The sequence below is a fragment of the Notamacropus eugenii genome, chromosome 3, assembly GCF_028372415.1.
Source record: "Notamacropus eugenii isolate mMacEug1 chromosome 3, mMacEug1.pri_v2, whole genome shotgun sequence".
NCBI classification, from domain to species: domain Eukaryota; kingdom Metazoa; phylum Chordata; class Mammalia; order Diprotodontia; family Macropodidae; genus Notamacropus; species Notamacropus eugenii.
The window spans coordinates 114844382-114855849 of NC_092874.1; the positions used below are offsets into that span (position 1 = coordinate 114844382).

Consider the following 11468-nt stretch of genomic DNA (forward strand, 5'->3'; position numbering starts at 1 on the left):
CCTGGAAGTGACATGAAGTTAGGAAGATGTTTCCCTGCTATGTCCCTTCTCTTAATGGCAAATTCCTATAATCAAAAATTTTGTAAGCATAACACCAGATATATTATAAACAATAGACTGTTGTTAGGGGAACATCTAAGGTTAAGTCCAAAAATTAAGCTATTAGGCTTAGGATTTTAGATCAACAATAGTAAGTTAGGGTCCTTTAATTCTTAATGAAGACAATCAGGTCAAGGGCTTGTGAAGTTAGCATACATAGTTAATATTATTCTTGTCTCAGCTGAGTAATGTTAAAAGAAAAATGGTTTGTGGTCTATCTTGTAAATGCTTTAAATGAAGCATCATATGACTAGAAATTGGAATTGTTGTATGAGGTGATATGTACTATGTAAAAGAATTTTATTTATTGTATTTATGTATGTACTGGAACTTGTCATTAATTTCTTAGTGAAATTTCATCCTCCTGATGGGGGAAATAAATAGTTAATTAATGTGAATTGTAAAAGCTGGATTCTAATGTGAATTTCTTAAACATGACAATTGGCCAAAGTTCCAATTTTGATTTTGTAAGAGTGATAAGAATATAAAGCTTAGGAATGGTAATCTAAAATTGCATTAAGGTCAGTTTTGGAGGAGAGTGGACATTTGGATTTCTACAAGAAGATAAAGGGAAGAAGATGCTGAGATACTATGCTGAAGACGACTTCAATGAGCATCCAGACAAGAAAATTGCATCAGATGATGTTCCTCCCCAGGCTGTTGTATGAGATGGAACTTCTTAAAGGACAATTCATTGATTTGCCTTCTTCTTCTAGGTCTTTGTATCTGTACTTACGAAAGGGGACTGTAATTTGTCAATATGTCAGTCAACTTTGCTCCTTTCCCATATTCATATAAAGGAGAAATAGATGAAGGGAAGAATTCATAGGGGAAAGAAAGTAAGGAGGTATTGATTAGATTTAGGTGTGGAAACAGAAATTTTAATAAAAAGAAAAAGGGGGAAGTTTGTGGTAAACAAGGAAGAAGTTTTGTTTCCACAGTTTTGGGTGATCAGAGTTGTGACCTAGCACCATCAAGTAGAGGTTAGCAACTTGTGTGCAGGCTTGACAAGCTGTTTGAGGGAAAGTTTATTAGAGAGGAGAACATGAAGTCACATGGTCAGGGGATGGTGGGGTGCGGAGTCTAAAATTAGGAACAGTGCAAGAAACTTCCATTAATCTGAACAAGGTGTAGTCTTCCTGTACCTTTACTTGGAAGCTACCCACTCATAATGAACAAAGAAGGCACTCCCTCCTCGTAAAGAGGGATGGAGTCAGCTTTGATCAAATTGTTCAATTCCTCTGAACTCTAATAAATTTTCTTTGATCCCTTTTTGTGCGTCAAGCACATCTCTAACACCAGGGGAAAAGTTCTTATCTTTTCTTTTCCCCAATTTGTTTCAGTCTTTTAATATATTTTTGACCCAACAAAGTTCCATAAAGCCTTGTATAACTGCCTCAAAAATATGCTAATGATAATATGTGAAGCATTTTGTAAACCTTAAAGTGCTACATAAATTTTGTCTTTTATTTTAAGAAAAGATAAAGCAAACTGCAGGTATTTTGTACAACTGTGGCTCCCCATCTAGTTAATGGAAAACTTAAAATGCAAACAACTAAAAAGTTGTATTTCTGGCTGGAGACTGGGCACCTTCAAAGGGGAAATGTTGCTCAAAACCTCAGTGCAGTTAAGGTGCTGATGCAACCTAATCAATGCCTCATTGAAGTCCATTCACAGCCTTCTCTGCATCAACCACAAACTACTACTTTGTGTTATCTATTTCAGATACTTTCATTTTGCCTTCTACTTCTTTACCTCCCTCCTCTAGTTTTCCATCCTAGCTCTCCAATCTCCTAACTCCTCTCTATTCATTAACTCCATTTATTAACTTGACTCTCCTTACTGCAGGGTCAGCCTCCTCAAAGAAGCTTTAGGTTATCTCAACCCTTTAACTTTCAGTTAAACTAATCCTCAACCTGGAACCACTCCCATGGACTACTTTCTCCATTCTGGAAGAGGATGTCTGAGTGTTGCTCACATAATCACATAACTGTGTTGATTTATTGGAAGGGATGGTCATCTAGTCCAACCCTTCAATTTTACATATGAATTTTACAAATATGAAGAAACAGAACCAGAGAAGTTAAATGGTTTGACTAAGGTCACATAGGTAAGAAATGAGATTGGAACTCAGGTCCTTTGACTCCAAATCCAAGGGTATTTCCACTATGCCATATTGCCTCCAGGTTACCACACTACACATTAACATTATCTAATTTAAATTTATACTATTTAATTTTGCTGCTATTTGGTCATTCTTTTCATCTTTAGCACATTCCTATAATAGTTGTTCCAGGTCTCTTCTGTTATCCTCAAGTTCCTGATATTATTTACACCTTTTGCTTCAAACCTTACTTGACATCAAGGCTACTAGGCATTTCTTGATCCCTAAATATGTCTTTCTCTACTCTGATTCTACCATTCCTCTTCCTGGTCATACCAAACAAACATAACGTAACATAAACAAAGAATCCCTTGCTAAGATTAACTCTCGACTTCCATAAAATTCATCATATTCTGCCAATCCAGTACTTCCTTCCAATCTGTCTTTGCAAAGGCATTGATATCCTGTCTTTAAACAAACGCTCTAGTCCATACAAAGTTGTTCTTGTTCTGTTCAGTCATTTCAGTCACATCCAACTCTGTGACCTCATTTGCGGTTTTCTTGTCAAAGACATTGGAATGGTTTGCCATTTCTTTCTCCTGCTCATTTTACTGATGAGGAAACTGAGGCAAATAGAGTTAAGTGACTTGTCCAAGGTCACATAGCTAGTAAATATCTGAGGCCAGATTTGGATTCAGGAAGATGAACCTTCCGGACACCAGGCCCAGCACTCTATTATCCATCTAGCAGCCCCAGAAAGATGCTCAATTGGTGGAGGTGCAAACCAGTCTAACAATTCTAGAAAGCAACTTGGAATTATGCTAAAGTGTGTTTAAGCCCTTTGATTCAAAGTCCGCTGATAGTCATATATACCAAGGAGATCAAAGGCAAAAAGGTTCTATATATACAAAAATATGGTAACACTTTATATGATGGCAGAGAACTGGAATGTAGGTGCCCACTGTCTATGGAATGGCTGAATAAATTATGGTACATTAATTTAATATGGATATTACTACATTATTAAGAAATGATGAACACAAAGAATTCAGAGATGCATAGGGAGATTTATAATATGAACCAGACATTTCCCTTCTCTTTTCTATTTCTTGCTTGGCTTGATCACCTCAACCTACACTCACACACTGGCAGATGGTGGAATGGCAGGTAGTTTCCATAAGTGAGCTACAAATAATTACTGTCAGGATCTACGGGTAACTGTGAACTCATCGGTTCCCATAGATTTAATTAACTTTACACAGATGACTCCTAAATCTTGATATACAGCCCTGATCTTCTTCTCAACTCCAGATACCTCCAATTATTTCTTGGATATTCCCACCTGAACATCTGTCCTAGAATGTCTAAAACGTAACTAATACCTATATACATGTTCTATAGGTCCCCATTTCTTTTTTTTTAATTCTAATTTATTTATTTTTAGTTTTCAACACTCATTTCCACAAGATTTTGAGTTCCAAATTTTCTCCCCATCACTCCCCTTCGCTCACCCCAAGACAGTGCATTCTGATTATCCTTCTCCCAATCTGCCCTCCCTTCTATCACACCCCTCCCTTCTCTTATCCCCATCCCCTCTATTTTCTTGAAGGACAATATAGATTTCTATATCCCATTGCCTGTATATCTTATTTCCCAGTTGCATGTAAAAACAAATTTTAACATCTGTTTTTAAAACTTTGAGTTCCAACTTCTCTCCCTCCCTCCCTCTCTCCCCACCCAGCCCCACTGAGAAGGCAAGCAATTGAATATAGGTTATACATGTGTAGTTATGCAAAAGTCTTCCATAAAAGTCATGTTGTGGAAGGCTAACTATATTTCCCTCCATCCTATCCTGCCCCCCATTTATTCTATTCTCTGTTTGGACCCTATCCCTCCTCAAAAGTATTTACTTCTAATTATGCCCTCTTCCTATTTGCCCTCTGTTCGATCATCTCCCCATCCCCTCTTATCCCCTTTTCCCCTACTTTCCTGTAGTGTAAGATAGAGTTTTATAGCAAATTGAGTATGCATGTTCTTCCCTCCTTGAGCCAAATGTGATGACAGTAAGCTTCACTTTTTCCCTCTCAACTCCCCTTTCTTCCCTTCCATTGAAAGACATTTCTTACCTCTTTTATGTGAGAGATAATTTGCCCCATTCTATTTTTCCCTTTCTCTTTTCAATATATTCTTCTCTCACCCCTTAATTTATTTTTTGATATCATCCCTTCCTATTCAACTCACCCTGTGCTCTCTGTCTATATGTATATAATCCCTCTAACTACCCTAATACTGAGAAAAGTAAAGAGTTATAAATATTATCTTTCCACATAATAATGTAAACAGTTGAACTTTACCAAGTTCCTTATGATTTGTCTTTCCTTTTCATGCTTCTCTTGATTGTGTTTGAAAGTCAAATTTTCTGTTCAGCTCTGATCTTTTCATCAAGAATGCTTGAAAGCCTTCTGTTTCATTGAATGACCATTTTTCCCCCTGAAATATTATACTCAGTTTTGCTGGGTAGGTGATTCTTGGTTGTAATCCTCATTCTTTTGACTTCTGGACTATCATATTCCAAGCCCTGCAATCCCTTAATGTAGAAGCTGCTAGATCTTGTGTTATCCTGATGGTATTTTCACAATACTTGAACTGTTTCTTTATGGATGCAATAGTTTCTCCTTGACCTGGGAACTCTGGAATTTGGCTACAATATTCCTGGGAGTTTGCCTTTTGGGATCTCTTTCAGGAGGTGATTGGTGAATTCTTTCAATATTTATTTTACCCTCTGGTTCTAGAATATCAGGGCAGTTTTCCTTGATAATTTCTTGAAAGATGATGTCTAGGCTCTATTTTTGATCATGGCTTTTAGGTAGTCCCATAATTTTTAAATTGTCTCTCCTGGATCTATTTTCCAGGCCACTGGTTTTTCCAATGAGATATTTCACACTGTCTGCTTTTTTAATTACTTTGGTTTTGTCTTATAATTTCTTGATTTTTCATAAAGTCATTAGCTGCCATATGCTCTATTCTAATCTTTAAGAAATTATTTTCTTCAGTGAGCTCTTGGATCTCCTTTTCCATCTGGCCAATTCTGCTTTTTAGGACATTCTTCTCTTCATTGGTTTTTTGGATCTCTTTTGCCATTTGGGTTAGTCTATTTTTTACAGTGTTATTTTCTTCAGTATTTTTTGGATTCTCCTTTAGCAAGCAGTTGTCTTGTTTTTCATGATTTTCTTGCCTCATTCTCATTTCTCTTTCCAATTTTTGCTCTATTTCTCTTACTTGATTTTCCAAATCCTTTTTGAGCTCTTCCATGGTCTGAGGCCAATTCATATTTTTTTTGGAGTCTTTGGATGGAGGAGCTTTGACTTTGTTGTCTTCTGTTTGCATGTTTTTGTCTTCCTTGTCACCAAAGTAAGATTCTATAGACTGATTCTCTTTTTTGGTTTTTGCTCATTTCCCCTATGGGCCTAGAGCTCCAGAAACAGTTGCTGTTTCTGCCCCTGCTGCTGTTGTGGCTGCTGGGGGTTCCTTTGCCCCCTTCCCCTTCTGCCACCCTGGGGCTGGGGCCAGACCACTCCACTCTCCCACAGTGGTCCCACAATCTTTTTCCACTGACTTTTCAATTTGTCCTCAGCATTTTGGGGTCATGAAGTCTGGAAACTGCCACAAGTATGAAAGATTCAGTCTTCCCAAGGCTTGCTCACGTCCTGTCTGTGCCAGCATGGCCCACACTGGACTGCACCCTGCCCCTTGCCCCCTGTGTGGCATGACAGACACTTCCAGGCTGTCTTGGTCTGGAGATTTGCTTCACTCTGTCATTCTGTGGGTTCTACAGCTCCAGAATTTGTTTAGAGCCATTTTTACAGGTATTTGGCTGGGTTTAGGGGCAGTGCTCTAGAAAGTGAGTACTGTTGCTCCACCATCTTGGCTCTGCCCCTTCTAGAAGTCCTCATTTCTGCTGAGGTCATCTAAATATGTAACCCTGGAGTCATCCTGGATTCATCCCCTCTTTCACTCCTCATATCTAATCAGCTCCCAAGTTTTGTTGTTTCTACCTCTGCAACATCTCTTGCATTACTCTTCTCCACTCACACAGTCACTACTCTGGTATTGGAGCTCACTGCCTCTTGCCTATTCCATTATAATAACTCAATCTTCCCTTCTCTGAGATACTTTGACATTTGACCCCTATGTACCTTTAAATTTTGTCATCTCCAATGCACATTTCAATGTATTTGGATGTATCCAACAGCTCTTCCCAACTTAATTTTCTTTTATCATTATTATTATTAATGTATTTGTTTTCAGTTTTCTACAACCACTTCCATAAGTCTTAGGTTTTCTCCCTCTCTCTGCCCCCTCCCTCCCTAAGATAGCATGAAATCTTATATGGGTTCTACACATACATTCTTATTGAACACACTTTCACATTAGTTATCCAACTATTCTCAAAGTATTTCTGTTTCACACACTTCACATTGCTTATGCTAAGATTGTAGTTTAAATGTGATGACTCCACTTTCAATGGTGATTAAAATAGATCACTATGAAAATGTTAGTAACTGTTCCATTTCACATAACATAAATATTCATAGGATTATTTGACTTAGTTGACTTTTGGGCCAATCTTTCTGCAGTTTCATTTTTCCTCTCCACAAAAGTCTTAATTGTGGTATGGAGGTGACCAAAACTTTTCTATGGTGTTGCCAACAGAGTGCAGGGTCTGGTAGGTTTTATCAAGATGGAAAGACTTTAATTGTGGTCCCCAATTAAAGACTGCATGTGCAATCTAAGGACCAGCTCAGGTAAGTACAGAGGGGATAATCATGAATAGGTTGACTATCAGGTGATAGAGTCTCTAATCATGATGATCCAGATAAGAGAGATGATTGCAGAGTGAATTAGAAATTTCAGAAAATTTAGGGACATTAATTTAACTGTTGTACTCTTACTATGAGATCTTTGGCCAGTGACTAAGTTGATACACTACTGGGGAAACTGAAATATGCCCTAATGACCTGTTCAAAAACAAAACCAGAAGACAAAAAGAAGTTTCAGTTAAGTGGAAGTATGTGTCACAGATTCTCATATCTTGGCAGTGTTGGTTTAAAAAAACTCTCAAAGACAAGGAGAAACAACTGTGTAAAAGATCACTGATTATTTACTCAGAGGACCAGGGTTCAAATTCTATGTCTCATATTTCCTACCCAAGTGACCCTGGAAAGTCACTTAATCCCCCTGGGCCTCACTTTCCTTAACTGTAAAATGAAGGAGTTAGACTAGATGGTCCAGAACCTCAGAATAGTCTGAGGTACCTTCTAGTTACAGATCTATGATGTCATGAACATTTTTCACAACACTTGCTCCTTTCATCTTGAGTGCTCATAAAGGATGGCAAACAGACCACCAGGAAGATAACTACATCTTATACACCAACATTTGGTTTAGACACTGACAAAGAATTTGATAAAGTTTTCCAAATCAAGTCAACAGATACCTTAATACTGAATGACTTCAAAGTAAAGGTGAGGACAGGGGAAGATGGTGGAAAAAAATATGTTGCAAAATATCATTTGAGATTATTAAATGAAAAAGGCCAAAAGCTTATAAATTATTTAGAAGCCTCATACCTGAAAATATTTTCTCAAAGAAGATAAATGAAAGGCATTGAATGTGGCAAGGACATCTTAAAAGATCTGTTATTAATATGGGTGAGAGTCACTTCAGAATTATGTGTGTAATGATATCATTGATTAGAACAAAGGTCAAATCAACACTAAATTAAAAAGATTAAGATTACATAGCAGCCATAGAAGTTCCCTAATCTATTTTGAAAAAAAAAATCTGCTGACACTTAAAAATGGGATACGGATAAAAGTAAAGACATTCACTCTGGTTATTCGTGTATTAAAGCTTTAATATTTTAAAACTGCACTAAGACTTTTAAAAGCATTCTTTATTTCTTAGAAAACTTTAGAATATAAAAGTTACTGCAGCAGGCACCTGTCATTAGTCAAAAGAACCTAGAGATAGCCTCAGCCAGCAAAATTTAATGTTTCTGCCAAGTGAAGAGAATGACAATTTGGAAAACATTATAGACAATACCAGAGGATTAATCATAAGAAGTATTGCATACTACATAAATGTGAGCTACTACTATTATGTACTTCCACAAAGATGTGTGTAGCTGGTATCTTGTAAATTAAATCAAATTACCAATGTAGGAATAGTTTATTTAACAAAGAAAATAATCAACTCTTTTAATTAGACTTCCACATGTCAAGGTTTACTTAAAACAAGGTACACTAAAATATTCTTATTTATCACAGTAATAGAATTGGAGGATTTAGAGCTGGAAGGTTCTTCAGGCATTACCTATTGCAATCTCTTCATTTTAGACAAAGTAACTAATGCCCAGAGATGTTTGACTGGCCCAAGGTCACACAGACCTAATTCAAAGAAACATATCCAAGATTTGAACCCAGATTCTCTAACTGACTCTGAATCCAGTGTTCTTTCCACTACACCATTGTAATAAGGCCATAATGAGAAGAATCTCAAATTTCTCTTTTTCTTCCCACCTATTTTACATTTTATTCTCCCCATATACTCTACTGCTAAGACTTCTCTAGAACTTCCTACCTTCCATTCAATTTAGCATCATCATAAAGAGAATCAAGAGTGAATTTGTGAGCTCAAACCTGTAAACAGTGCACACCGATGGAGATCTTCGCTTACAAATTTCATAAAGGTATCATTATCCTAAAACAAGAGATTTATTTTAAAACTTTATAAACAAATCCAAAAGCCTAAAAGTATCACTAATACTACTATAGTAGTTGCTAGGTGGAAATCAAAGAACTAATTGAGGTGCTAGTGGCTGCAGTGCAGCTGAATTTGAATCACTTCAACATGGCATTCTATAACTGTTGAGTTCTTTGAGTCTGATGTATTGCCAAGACTATTGCTACCCATAGACTAAAGTTTAAAGAAGCTGGTGGAATCATGACAAAATATATTACAAGGTTAAAATTAGGAAGAAGAATGACAATTGCAAAGGAAACAAAGATTTTACATTTTTTCCCAAGTTTTACTTTAGAATTACAATTTGCATGATCATTTCTAATTTAATGGAGTCAAGTAAATCACTTAGAAATGCAAAATAGATGCATTTAACTGCTTAAAATAATTAGAAGAGCCATGTTTTTGTTTCTTTACTTTCCTCATTTAAGTCCTTGTGTCCTCTGTGACCTCAAAGGCATAGTAAACCTATTATGATGATATGTAAGATGAAAACTTTATGTGTAAAATTAAAAGGATATGAATTACAAATCTTAATTTCATATCTATATCTTAATGAAGATTTAGTATTTCTTAGATAAAGTACTGCATCAAGACAACATCATTAATTCGGGCCACTAGTAGATTGGGGATGGGGGGTGGGACCTGTGGTGAACTTATGGGAAGATACAGTCAAGAGTTCAAGAAGAACACAGGATAATTAGGCATAGATGAGTTAAGATCTACTTTACTGGAGGGAAAATCCACATTGATGAGATCACAGATTCATTTAAATTTTTTTAGCTAGGGCAAATTCCATGTGGTTAAATGTATCATTTTCAACATATGGCATTCTTTAACAATTTAAATATTAAACTATTTTAACATTTATGACATATACTGCTTCATATAAAGAATCCTAGAGCACTCATAAAAACAACTAAATTCATAATTTGCAGGCTACATTAGGGAGCTTTACAAAAATCAAGTAGCATAAAATAAAACATACCAACTCATCTTCATCACTGGTTGTTCGGTCTGTGAGCTGTTCATCTTTGTCTGACTCTTCTGACATTTTTTCCCAATGTACAAGCCTGAAATTTTCTTTTTTTTGCATATAGGCAAACTGCAAAACAATTTCTAAGGAATTATTTTGTGGCTCTAGAAGTGTTTATTATAATAAATACTAAATAATATAAATTGTAAAGAAGACATTCTTATTTTGGTACCTTTAAATATGCTTAAATAATGAAAACTGAACATCCACTTAATCAGAACTCAAATAACTGAAATATTCAATTAACTCATCTCAATTAACTGAAATCCTCTTCCCTTCAATTGGGGAGAACTGCATGGGGGAAAGAAGCAAATCACAACAAAATAAGTTCATATCAGGGATGTATCAGAAAAGTAATTTCCTTGGTAAAGTCTTGGGTTCTTCCCAATCTCCCACACCTTATCTTTATAGTACTAAACAAGAACGTGTTCAAAATGACAACTTTAAACCACTGTAACATACTGAATCATCAAATAATATTACACCATAAATTACAATATAAAATACAGAAAATTATATGAATATAATATATATTGTAATCAATCAGAAAATACATTCATCAAAACAGTCTATTCTTTTCCTAAGTATTGGGGTTGGTCAAAGTTTTACAGTATTTGTCAGGATAGTCAAGGAATATAATGCTGAGTTATAAAATTTTTCCAAAGATTCTCATGGCTACCTTAGAGCTTTATTCCATTTTCTGTTATTTTAATGTTAGAAGGAATTACACTGTGGGTGCATTCTGGCTTCTTAGATCCATTGATTCACTTAGATTCACAGACTACTTGTTCTGTGTCTTGGTTCCCCTAATACTTCAACACGTTTCAGCATTCCAACAGAGACATGTCTTCCAGCTTCTACTGTGCTCAGATACCCACCTCCATCAACTGCTTACTCATTTGTGACAGCTGCATCTTTCATACCTATTTTAGCATTCCATAACTGTGAAAAGAGTAGAAACAGAACGTTTAAAGTGTCTTTGTAGTCTTCTGTTCCTCCCCACACCTCAAGTTTCCTTATGTTTTATTAAAGAATATCTGTTTGCTATCAAGAAATTGGAGCTACCGACATGAGGAAATTTTTTTTGTGGCATCATTCTTTACCAAAATACAAATTTGATATTCAGTGACTTTTATTTTCCTCTTTAGGAAATCAGCGATTGTGTTTTAGTACTTGGTATAGTCCAGGTCAGGAATTTCATTAAGAAGCCTGAGATATTTGCAAATCAGGCTTTCTTACAAGGAGGAAAGACCTGGATTAAACGTTAGCCAAACTGAAGCTTCAGTTTGGGGAGAGTGACAATGAAAGAAGGAAAGAAACAAGTATTTATTAAGTGCCTACTATGTTATGTGACATATATTATCTCATGTGATCCTGAAAATAACCGTGGGAGGTAGGTAGTACTACTATCCACATTTTACAGTTAAA

General features: G+C 36.0%; 1 protein-coding gene across 24 annotated transcripts in view; it reads right to left on the bottom strand.

The window, feature by feature from the left end:
• The window catches only part of AGBL3 (AGBL carboxypeptidase 3), a 136256-nt gene that overhangs the window by 118413 nt on the left and 6375 nt on the right, over positions 1 to 11468 (bottom strand). For 22 of the 24 annotated variants that reach the window (XR_011976838.1, XR_011976839.1, XR_011976840.1 and 19 more), the window contains exons 2-4: positions 10919 to 10982; positions 9993 to 10109; positions 8905 to 8965 (exon numbers count right to left, since the gene is read on the bottom strand). Coding sequence is in view for 17 of the 24 variants with exons in the window: in XM_072652651.1 (XP_072508752.1) it covers positions 8905 to 8965; positions 9993 to 10109; positions 10919 to 10954 (214 nt within the window). In the remaining 7 variants the exon portion in view is untranslated. Of the gene's footprint in view, positions 1 to 8904; positions 8966 to 9992; positions 10110 to 10719; positions 10983 to 11468 lie in introns of all 24 variants that reach the window. The other 2 variants (XM_072652657.1, XM_072652655.1) reach the window with 1 other exon arrangement.